The sequence below is a fragment of the Notechis scutatus genome, chromosome 3 (genome assembly GCF_049901735.1).
Source record: "Notechis scutatus isolate UNSWTSFEM ecotype Mainland chromosome 3, rNotScu1.2, whole genome shotgun sequence".
In the NCBI taxonomy this organism is placed as follows: Eukaryota; Metazoa; Chordata; class Lepidosauria; order Squamata; family Elapidae; genus Notechis; species Notechis scutatus.
Window position 1 is genome coordinate 45,707,871 of NC_142011.1, and position 12,135 is coordinate 45,720,005.

A 12,135-nucleotide genomic window follows, 5' to 3' on the forward strand; every position below is an offset into this window, starting at 1 on the left:
GGGCTGAATATAGTCCCCTTTCACTAGATTGGGATTATTTCATGCTATTTATATACCTTGCTTTTAAAGTGACTGAATAAAATTGTAGATTGCAGTTTGCTAGTTTGTCAATGTGGCAAAGTGCTTCAGTGGGTGGTAGTTTAACAATTCCAGACTTTTGTAGGTGACACTGATTTTTTTAGATCCATTTCAGTCTGGTTTCAGGCCTGGTTATAGAAAAAGAAAGTCACCCTGCAGGATGAATTGGGAACAAGACATGGGGATTGTGACCATATTATGTTCTCTTGGACCTCTCGGTGGCTTTCAATACCATTGACTGTGATGTTCTAGATAAACTGTCAGGATGCATGCTGTACTAGAATGATTCCACTTTATTTGGCCATTTCCAGAAGGTGATGCTGTGGGATTTATTATTAAATGTATATGCTATTCAACTCTCAACAACTCTGCGTGATTTCTGCCTCATGGCGGTTGGACCTCTGAATGTCTCAGAACTCAGCTATGCTTTTTAGTCTCTACACTAGACAGTGGTTCTCAACCTGAGCAAATTTAAGATGTGTGGATTTCAACTTCTGCCCCAGCTACGGAATTCCGGCAGTTGAAGTCCACACATCTTAAAGTTGCTGAGATTGAGAAACACCCATCTACATATGACTGCTGGGAGAGGGTGTCAGCTGAGGATAATATCAGTCATTAATAATGACACTCGGCTCCACCTGGCCTTTTTCTCTAACCAGGTGAGGTGCTTGGTGTCTTGAACTAGTGGTTGGGCAAGTAATGAACTAGAGAGGCCAATAAACAGACTTAGTATAGACAAGACAGAAATCCTGTTTATGGGTGGCAGGTCTGTCCAGCCAAATGGTGCCCTGCCTGTCCTAATGGATGTCTGCACTTCAGGTTATCTCTCATATGTACCAGGCTTTAAACTCATCCCATGAGCTTTCTAGGTCTTCTGCAATGGGCCTTTACAAGGGAGAGAACTTTTTCCATGGTGGATACCAATTTATGTATCTTTTCCCAAGGAGGCTTGACTGGCACCCGTTTGCATCATTTTGATTCCAGGTGAAGAAAACGTTTTTCTTTTCCAAGGCTCTTCAATTGATTTTTAATTCTATTTTTAAAAATTATCTTTGTGCAGCTGCTGGTGTTTTCGTTTTTATGTTACTTGATTTCATTGATATATTTTTATTCAAATTGTATTTTTAGTATAAACCATCCAAAGAGCTTTGGCTATTGAGCAGTTTAGAAAAAAAAAACAAATAAAGCAACAACTCAAGTTTTCAGGTTGATAATCCAGATGCAGCATGGCCAGTTTGAGGCAGGCTTGCTAATTAAATAGTATAATTTTAAAGATAACAATTCTGGACCTCCTATACCCATGATGGCGAACCTATGGCACACGTGCCACAGGTGGCATGCAGAGCCATTTGTGCAGGCATGCGAGCCCCAGCCAAACTTCCTACACTGCACATGTGCGTGCCTCCCAGCTGATTTTCAGCCCGCTTGAGGCCATTTTCGCCCTCCTGGAAGCTTGAGGGAAGCCTCTGCAGTCTCCGGAGGCCGAAAAATGGGCCTTCCGGAAATACCGGAAGTGCTGAAATGGGCCCATTTTCAGCCTCCTGAGGCTCCAGAGGCTTCCCCTGAGCCTCCAGCGGGGCGAAAACAGCCTCCCGCAGGCTCCAGAAGCACTTCCGGTATTTCCAGAAGGCCCATTGGGCACTTTTGGTATTTCCAGAAGGCCCGTTTTTCGGTTGCAGTGGCTTTCTTTGAGCCTCCGGGAGGGTGAAAACGGCCTCAAATGGGCCAAAAATCAGCTTTGAGGTGTGCGCATGTGCAGTGCAGGTAAGGTTGTGTGCGCATGCGCAGGGGACATGGGGCGCATTGAATTGTGGGTGCCAGCACATGCATGTTTCAGGCACACCACAACAAAAAGGTTCGCAATCACTGTCCTTCCTATACTGCAGACTTTGAAATAACTTAGTTAAGCAATTTGAAGAATATTGTTTGCTAAATGTCTCATAGGGGCCTGCAAAGCATTTGGAATGATACTGCCTGAAATTGCTTTCGAGATGCAACACTTTTGAAATGCAGCATGCTCAAAGTAGCCTGTTTCATATTTGAAACAGGAATATTTACATTCAGTTATTTTATTCATAATGTTTTGCCCATTTATAGTGTCTTTTATGTATTAAAACAATTGATAAAGACTCTCCAAAGCAAAGTTTGTTAATAACAGTTTTTCACATTTTTTTTGCCTTAGGCTGCATTTACAAAAAACACTTTTGTTGCAGATTGTTTTACTCAGACTGAGTTCACACAATATGTTAATCCATATTTTGCTCAATGTGGGTTATAGAATAAATCACAATTGGTTGCATTTATATGACATACTAAACCATCTTTTACAAACCACAATCTCTGGGTTCGAACTGCAGTCAAAATAAACTGATTGATAAATACAATCAAAATAAACTGTGATTTATAGAAATGCAAATCAAGCAAACAACATGATTGAAGGTTAAATTTTTCAATCCTGGTTTGTATTTTGGTATGAGCTATATTTGGCTATTGATAGATTGGATGCTGCACTCCAGCAAGTAGGTGGGCAAACTTAAATTTATTCTTCATTTTAATATATTACTGTATAATTAATTTTTCATTCTCACATATTAAAAATAGCTTGCAGATAATACAGTATGGAGACCTTTCTTTTGTAGCAGCAGAAGCTTCTGTCTTCATCAGCTTCAGCTTTGCATAATGCCAGAATTTTCACACATGAAATTGATACTAATATTGACCTTCTGGTCTAGAAATCTAAAAATCTAGAAATGGGGAATTAGAAAAGTTTACACTCGTCTGAATATATAAACGTGAGTACACGTGCTCTGTAATAAGGACAGTGCATTTTAAGGTTTAAACAATATGAAAATCAAAGATGAAGGTGCATACCCATGCAACATAGCAATCTGAAAGCCACATTGCAATACAAATTTAGTATAAATATACAATTTTGAAATGAGAAGTGCAACAAGCCTCTTCGAAAAAATAGCTTAAGTAATGTTGCTGGGTCCCATCTTGGTCACTTCACAAGTTCATGCAACAATACCATATTTAACATTCCTTCATATATACATAACAGATGTATACCGCCCCCGGGACAGCATTTGCAATTCCCACCTATCCCATTACCTTCATTTGAGACAGTCATGAGAATAGCCGCCACTTATTTAGTACTTCTCAAGTTCTCTTCCTGGAAGGCACCTATTATACAATATTGCACAATTGCAAGAGACATAACATTTATGTTCATGTACTTTAAATTGTTTAATACTTTAGGACTTGGGCTTTTCTGACAAATAAAGTAGCCTATCTGGCTTATACCACAGGCAAATGTTAAAAGGCCTGCTTATACTGATTCAATCAAACAACCCACCTTTACTTGAACTATATACTGTACTATCTACAGTATCTAGGTGCTTTTTACCACCAGAACATAATAAAATCCCATCTGGGGACAGACAAAACTTGAATACTTCAAGCTGGGTGGCAATTTTATAACAACATATTTATTCTGGCTATGTACAACATGAAGGGTAGAGATTTTTTAAATTTTCCTGCAACTAAGTCTTTGCAGCATACATAATTAAGAAGGGTGCTTTCCAAAATTTCCTACATATAAAACACTACTATATCCCCATCCCTACCCCCAGTTTCCTGTCAGCAAGGTCTGTAAAATGACAGTAGTACATTTTTTTCAACTGAGTTTTTGAATGGATTTTAATTGATCATATATCAAAAGTTTGGCCTCCTTAGGATTCTGCAGATTGTCCCTCAATCCTCGTTATGACCATTCCCTTCTAATCATAAATGGGAATGAACTGTAATCAAGGAGTTCAGTTGTAGAAAAATCAGGTAGTTTCAAATCAGGCTTTGATAACAAATCTTTCAGCTGAAATGACCATGTGCTTGATCCAGGTAAGAATTTGCTGTTTTATTTAACTCTGATAAAGTCCGTGTTCCCCTATTGTTGGTTGCTTATCAGGTGATACATCCATATCTACAAAACAAAATTTTGAAACAGTCATTTAAAATGAAGTGCCCTAAAAAACAAAGACACTTCACTATACTACGATAGCTGGAATTGTTGGTATAATTGGATTGACCAAAGATAAATTATATATCATAAGGCATAAAAGAAAAGTATCAATCCATAATAACGAGGTAGCAATATAAGTTAAAAACAGGTGTGGTTATATGACACAAGTTAAGGTTATGAAAACAAAAGAAGATCTTGCAAACTGTTAAAATAAGAATACTTTTTATCTTGTAACCTCTTTCTTTCTTTCTTCCCCCTTTCTTTTTCTTTCTTTTCTCAAAATTCTTTCCTTCTCTTCCTCTTCTCTCTTCTTTCTTTTTCTTTCTTTTGCTTATTTGTGTATGTATTGTGACTGGTTTTAATTGTAAAAATTAATAAACTATATTTATAAAAAAAAAATATGAAGTGCCAAATGGCCTTCACTGGCTGTTTAAAAAAAATCATTAAAATACCACATACCTTCTGCCTCTACTTGATTTATAAAGTACCGTATTTTTCGCACTATAAGATGCACTTCCCACCCAAAGTGGGTGGAAATGTCTCTGCGTCTTATAGAGTGAACATTGCAGGGGGGAGGGGGTTGGTGCGCCACTGTCGGGCATGCTGGAGCATTTGATTGGCAGTTGGATCGGCCTCTTGGAATAGCGCCAATCAGCTGTTCTAGGTGGTGAGGATTGCTGCCACCGCCTATCATCGCGGCCCATTTGCTGCCCATTCGCCATGGCTCATTCGCCGACAATGGGCGTCGAACAGTTCGTGATGAACAGTCCACGGTGAACAGGGCGTGGTGAACAAGCCATAGTGATCAGCGGTGAATGGGCTGCGGCAAACGGGTGGGTGGCAAACTGGCAGCAGTGACTGGGCGGCAATAGGCGGCGGTGGTGGTGATCCCCGCCACCTAGAACAGCTGATTGGTGGTATTCCAAGAGGCCGATCCAACCACCAATGAGCTGCTCGGCAGCGAAAGGTCCAGCATTGCCTGGGGCAGTGGCAGCTCATCTCATCTCATCTCAGTTGATCGGTGGTAGGCTCAACAGAGTGGAGCCCTGTCGAGCCACATGCTAGTGCTATGGTAATGTGCTGAAGCTGATCAGGACACTGTTTGCTGCAAGGACGCTAGCCAGATGAATACCGGATGGATTCTGGGAGGCAGAGGCAGATTTTTTTTCCTGTTTTCCTCCTTTAAAAGTAATGTGCATCTTATAGTCCAGAGCATCTTATAGTGTAAAAAATATGGTACTATTAGTACTGGCTTAAATATACAATAGATGTAGATGAAGACTTGTATTTCTGGACATCAATTTTGACAGGTGCTATTCTCCAAAATGTGTATTCTCCAACTCATACATACGTTACTCCTTCATATATGTACTGGTACCCAGGTTACCTCATGAAGTAGAACCAAGTCATGAATACAACTGACTTGTAAATGGGACAGATTATGTGGCTTCATGACTACTGAGGTAAACCTCATCTCTAAAGTGCACAGGATTCATTTCTATATTTGTTGGCCTGAAAAATTGTGCACTTAACACTTCTTGATCATAATTAATGCTAATAATTAAAATAATTCTGACAGCATTTAATGAAGATTCTATGGTACATTACAGAAATGGGAAATCCTGCCTTTCAATAGGATGCTGGATTATTAATTTAGGACATGCTGGATTGTACAGCCGGGGAACGGAAGGCCCTAGATTCCTTTTCCTTGATGTATAATATCAGATTCCTTATTTCAATGCTTCCTTAATTCTTCAATGGAAATGGTGTCAACTGTAATTTGAAAATGTGCATCGCTGGAGGTTTTAATCTCCTCTATACATAGCAAAGAAAACTAACTACTGCTTATTTATTTAGTGTTTATAGCCACTTTCTTGGCTTCATTTTTCATGGTCTCCTTGTCCAAGAATAAGGAAATTAAAGGGATATGTAGTTGCTTGGGCATTCAGTCCAATCCAAGCAGGAAAGGGGGAAAGGAAGCAGCTGTAAAATAAACGCTTCCTTGAATTTTTATAAAATTCAGAGTTTTTCCCTGTCTGTTCTGCAGGAATATACACCCTCTTTCACCTGGGCTGCTTTCCCATCTTTTCAGAAGTGTTGCTGCTCATAAGGGGGGGGGGAACAAGTCTCACCTGATTGGGACTGAGGGTGAATCCTGTGGAAAAATAGAAGGAAGACGTAGAAAGTAAAGGCCAAAGCTCCAAAGATGGTTCCACACACCAGGAAACTATAGCTTCCTTGATCATGAATGATCTGACAGAAAGAAAACAAGATATTTTAGGTTTTCAAGCTTTGGATACTGTCTTAAAAATTAACGAGCACAGCTCATTGGCAGGAAGAATAATGTTAAAGTGCTCCAGTATTGCTGACTGAGGTTATGCAGACTTCATTTCCCTATTGAAGAAGTTTGTGCCAGACTGTCTGACCTTCAGGGAAAGTAGCATATGCCATCTGCTTCCCCAGGGTTTCTACCTGCTGGACATTAGTGTGTGTTTCCACTCCGTGTTTGTGTGTGCGTGGGAAGACTTGCAATTCAAGAAGTGCCAAAATCTGAGAAGCAACATGATTACATGAAGAAATGCTTATTCCATGTTTTCAGTTTAAACATCAGGGTACCTCTAAGCTTCAATCTATTAGCAGATCACAATTCAGTGGAAATGCGTATACTTTGCAATATATGATTATTACTGGCCAGTCTTTCCATATGGTAGAAATAGGTCTTTGCTAGCTTTCTTTGCACCTCTTCTCTACAAACTGCCACCTATGCTAGAGGACACATTAGTGATCCAAAATATGCTTGTGTGCTCTAAATCCCATGTATAGTTTCCAGCATTTTATTTATTTAAAAGACTCACATGGGGCATTTCCATGGAAGGCTATTTAGATATCTTTTCTGAAATTCAGTTGGTGCAGACACTACTAAGCTACCTTAATTAGCAGTTTTGGTGTAAGATTTCAATTTTATCTTCAGTGGTTGAAATTTTCTGTTTATTTCCTGGGAGGTAGTTAGATGTTAATTTACATCCAGCAGGATGTCATTTTCATATCTAATATACTTACCGACCCTACCAGCAACTGTAGAACCATCTCTCCAATTCCTGCTCCTGTCACCAATACAGTAGTGGCACAGCCTGGAATTAAAAAGTTGGTATGCAGATGATATAAGACTGTAGTCTATGACTGGGACATTCAAATATAAATGGTAAAAATTAATCTCTAATATAAATGGCTTGTCAAGAATGCCACCTGTCTTGTGCTAAAGTCCAAGATAAACATTCAGTGTTAATGTGCCCCTATCAAAGCAAATAAGGAAGAAAAAAGCATCAGGATTTGTGGTTTAATCAGTCTGGAAGAAAATAATTAATTCCTTGAGAGCAATTCTGTGTCCTTTCACTTTCAATACTTAGCCAATAATGTAATAGCATCTAGCTGATCTTGGCTGATTTAAAAAAACTTTTTAAACTTTAATACAACTTCCTAGTTGTATTGCGATGGAAATAATTACAAAATATCAGGGCAATAGAGAAGACTTGGAAGTTGACAAAACATCCCAGAAGAAGTAATTTCGATTTGATTTCCAAGAAAATGTCATGGACATTTCAATGAAATCATCAGGAGTTGAATTCAACTTCAGTAATACAGTATATTACATTATATTATACAATAACATATTATATATACAATATTGTACTGTATTTAACAATATGTGTAATCAAACCTGGGCAAATAATACTGAGAATGGGAAAAATAATGTATGACAAATTAGATCATTCAAAGCTGGCAGAATATCAGAAATTTATTTGCACAAAATGAGAGTTCTATGAGAGTGAGATAAGCAGAATCCCCGTTACTGACTAATTTATTATCACTCAGCAAGATCTGAACCAATGTAAACCAATCTTCCTTTCTGCTATTTTGGCACAATGATGGTTCAGTGACTCTAGAACAGGGGTTCCCAACCTGGGGTGCTCGCACCCCCTGGGGGTGTGAGACGATATTCCAGGGGGTGCGAGAAAAGTCCAGGTAAATAATAGGATATTGGCTATATGTTGGCATTTTTATTTATTATGCAATGGATTAACTTTGTTTTCATTTTAGAGTTAAGTATCGTTATTTAGTGGCCGTCACATACATAGCTGAAAAGATTCAATCCTACCATATATTTAACGTGTTCAATAGTTCCTAAAGTCTAAATTTCAGGGGGTGCGAGGTTCGAGTGAAATTTCTTTAGGGGTGCGGGGCGAAAAAAAGGTTGGGAACCACTGCTCTAGAAGATAGTAAGTCATTAATGGGCTCCTACTATGGGTCCTACCACCTGCTTTCCTAAACTGGCATTCTCCAACTACTAATTTTCTCGCAAAAGAAAACATGGGGACACTTTACCTTTGTACTGGAGGATGTCCTCAGTGTAGGCCAGCACACTGGGAAACGTGCTGCTGAGGAAGAGGCCAAGAGAGGCAGTCCCCACAAAGAGGAAAACCACACTGGTAGAAAAAATTAGGAGTAGGAAGAATGTTATAAGCACTCCAACCTGCAGTGACATTAAAAGGGAAAGTAGAGGAATCAAGACAGTCAAACTCAGCTCTGAAAGAAGCAGCAGCAATTATAAAAGATACATCACAAAGACAGTAATAAATACTACTACAGATTCTGAAATCAGCGTCTAAAATTGTAAAAGGTTAGACAGAGTCTGAGGGAGGAGCCAAGAGAGGAATCAATTTGGAGTCTTTATGTTCCCACAAGTGATCCAAGTCCACTCCCCATCTTGCATTCTGTTAACTTTTTATCTAGTGCTAAATTACTGCTAACCATTAGTTGACTTTGTGTATGGCTTCTCCAATAAATCTTAACTGGAGCTTAATATATAGTTCTGGTTCTTCGTGTCTGACAAAAATGTTCCAAGAATCTTTACTTGACACTATTTCAGATTCTGCAGGAAATTTACAAAAGAGAGAGGGATGGGTTGCCCCTGATTGACCAACATGCCCTTTCATTGCTCTCCTACTTCAACTTTGTACTTTGATACCTGCAGCAATGAACCAGAGACCTACTGAAGTCAACATTTCGAGTGGTTGCTGCTATTTTCCTCCAGGGTTTTGCTACTGTATTGTTTGTAGTATAATTTTCTTAACATGTACTGTATGTGGTTAATGTGCCATTGTTTTGTTTTTACTTAATTTAGTTCAGAATGGTATTTTTCAGAGTTTAGGAAAGAATAGGGAGCTTGTCATACAGAAAGAAAGGTAGAATAAAAATGTATCCATACACTGCAACCTCCCTCTATTGGAGAGATCCTTTATTCTTCCACAAATAATGGACCATTTGTTGAATGGATCTGAATTATCAGAATCATAATTAGCAATTGCTTTGTAGTTGTACTTTGTCTTAATCTACATTGTATATGACATTGAATTAGAGCAAGAAATGTGTTTGGTTGGTTTTATTTGGTCTAAAACACCAATATTTTTAGGAAAAAAATATATAATACTATTAATTACAGCATTTTATTTTTTAAAAGAATTGGCATAACAACTCCAGAAGAACTTCTGGAATTGAAAATATATATTTTCAAAAAGATTGCTTTGTTGGAAATCCTAAGCTTTCACATTAGAATTGTGGTTCATATGAATCCCTGAAGGGAAAGTATATTAATCTGTCTGTCCCCAGCACTCCCAAACATGATGCCCTCCAGATCCATTGAGATACATCCTACTTTTGTATCGTGACAATTAACACAAAAAATTCACAAAGTTTGTTATTTGCTAGGTGAATAAGATTTGGCCATACCACGTTGATGAAAACCATGGTTGCTGGCTTCATTCTGTAGGAGACAGGGATAGAAATGAGTCTGCCCAGTGTGATGAACCCCCAGAAGAGACTGGGCAGATAGCCAGCCCTCTTGTGTCCCACTGAGAGTGGTTCCTCTACTGCGTAGCTGTATACAAAGCCAGAGTATTCACCCTGAAGAGATGAAAACATGCTTCATTATATTTGCACTCTTTCTGTATTAAGCAATGACCATAGCATTCATCTTTTATTCATTCAGATGATTTTTAATAATATATAATTACAGTTCTCTAGACAATTGGATAAAAACAGTTAAAATAATGGTGTTGTACTATCTGGCACAATTTAAATCAAAAGATAGAATTTAAAAAGTCATTTGTAAATCTTTTACACATTTTTTTTAAATTCCCAGAATCACTTAATTTGTGAAAATAACTTGTAAGAATAAGGTATTAGATGCAGGCAACAAAATAAAAGGAGGGGAGAAATACATTTGCAAAAATGTAAGTAGCTAGGTAAAAAATGTTCTGCCCTTGCTTAGAGTCAAATAATTTTACCAACAGAGCAACAATCAACAATCAGCAAACTTGGGAAAGAAAAAAAAAGGAAACATTACATGTTTATGATTGAAAACTATCCTTTGATTTTGGAACATATGAACATTTCAGGCCAGCTGCAGAGATCGCACCTGAAACAAAATTAGATTGTCTACACCAGGGGTGTCCAACCGTGGCAACTTTAAGACTTGTGGACTTCAACTCCCAGAATTCCTCAGCCAGGGTTGGACACCCCTGGTCTACATGGTAGTTGCTTAGCATCTTTGTTAGTCTCCCTCAATCTTGCATTCTCCAACTCAGCAAACCCCAATCTCTGAAGCAGCTTGATTAGACCTGGGAAAGCTACTCTTGTAGGACAGATGTGGGCCTGATGTTTTCTTTGTCACTTGCCCTTACCAGGATCCCATCTGTCATAAAAAGGAGAAGAGCTCCAGTCACATGGACACCAAAGTAAGAGCAAGGAAGTCCTCTGAAATTCTTGCTTTGGCAGCACCCAAAGAGGTCATCATGCCCTGGGGAGAGAAAACAATGCCATGTAAACGTATTGATTAAACTGCTAGTACTGTATAACCAGCCACTTTCTAAACATGAGTTTAGTATAATTCACATTGGGGAGTTGAACAACAACTCTCATTTGGATAAGCTTATATTTAGTTTATATATTTATAATTTTGATTTCTTTGGGCACCATTCCAAATAATTCTGGTTGTCCATTCCTAGTATATTAAAAGAAGAAGAAGAAGAAGGGCAATAATTTCTGTGTCCCATAGTTTGTTGGTTTCAAAGCATAATGTTGGTGTTAAAGGAATGTATGATATTATTCTTCCCTCACCAATCTCGGCTATAAATCTGTAATTATTACAGAGAAAACAGTAACCAATGTTATATAAGGTTAATACAAAAAAGATATAAATTTTAAAATGAAAAGATTCCTTACCTACAAAAGATGTCCAGGTGTGTTAGACCAGGGGTCTCCAACCTTGGCAACTTTAAGACTTGTGGACTTCAACTCCCAGAATTCCTCAGCCAGCTTAAAGTTGCCAAGGTTGGAGACCCCTGTGTTAGACCACAATACTAATGCTTCCTAGTCAAATTAGTCAATAGATTGTGATATGTACTCTAAGATCTGAAAGGTACCAGCAAGAGAAAGGTAGAACAATGGTATATTGCAGGTTAATTCTGCTGACTGCCAGCAGTCTGATTCTCACCAGGCTCAAGGTTGACTCAGCCTTCCATCCTTCCAAGGTGGGTAAATTGAGGACCCATATTGTTGGGGGCAATATGTTGACTCTGTAAACCACTTAGAGAGGGCTGTAAAAGCACTGTGAAGTGGTCTACGTGCTATTGCTATAATATAAATGAGTTCCCTAGCTGAGATATGGATAAACGTTTTGCACTGAAGGTTCACTGGTAAATGCTCGGAACCTCATGCCAGCAGTGGATGGGGTCTCCCATTTTTCTCCTGTCTCATGCACTCAAATGCGCCTTCCTTTGTTTCTAGGGGGAAAAAACCTGTTATTTTTTAAAAAACTGAAACCAATGAGCAGCTCTTTTTTTCATCCATCTTAGATATAGTGCAAGGGATGCTTTTCTCGGAGCTGGATCTTTCCTCCTCAATTCTAATATTCTACCACTCATGCAAATTATACCTTTTGCTAGAGTTGAAGAAAGCCACCCATTGGGAAAGGTGCAACT

The 12,135-nt window shown here is 38.6% G+C and overlaps 1 protein-coding gene across 1 annotated transcript in view; it reads right to left on the bottom strand.

Annotated features, from left to right (window-relative positions):
- Positions 1–2,597: 2,597 nt before the first annotated feature.
- Positions 2,598–12,135, bottom strand: part of SLC60A1 (solute carrier family 60 member 1) — a 49,655-nt gene continuing 40,117 nt past the window's right edge. Inside the window, exons 5-10 of the mRNA XM_026676829.2 lie at positions 10,837–10,952; positions 9,884–10,057; positions 8,480–8,627; positions 7,157–7,227; positions 6,229–6,349; positions 2,598–4,057 (exon numbers count right to left, since the gene is read on the bottom strand). Coding sequence (XP_026532614.1) covers positions 3,996–4,057; positions 6,229–6,349; positions 7,157–7,227; positions 8,480–8,627; positions 9,884–10,057; positions 10,837–10,952 — 692 coding nt within the window. The 3' untranslated portion in view covers positions 2,598–3,995. The remainder of the gene's footprint in view (positions 4,058–6,228; positions 6,350–7,156; positions 7,228–8,479; positions 8,628–9,883; positions 10,058–10,836; positions 10,953–12,135) is intronic.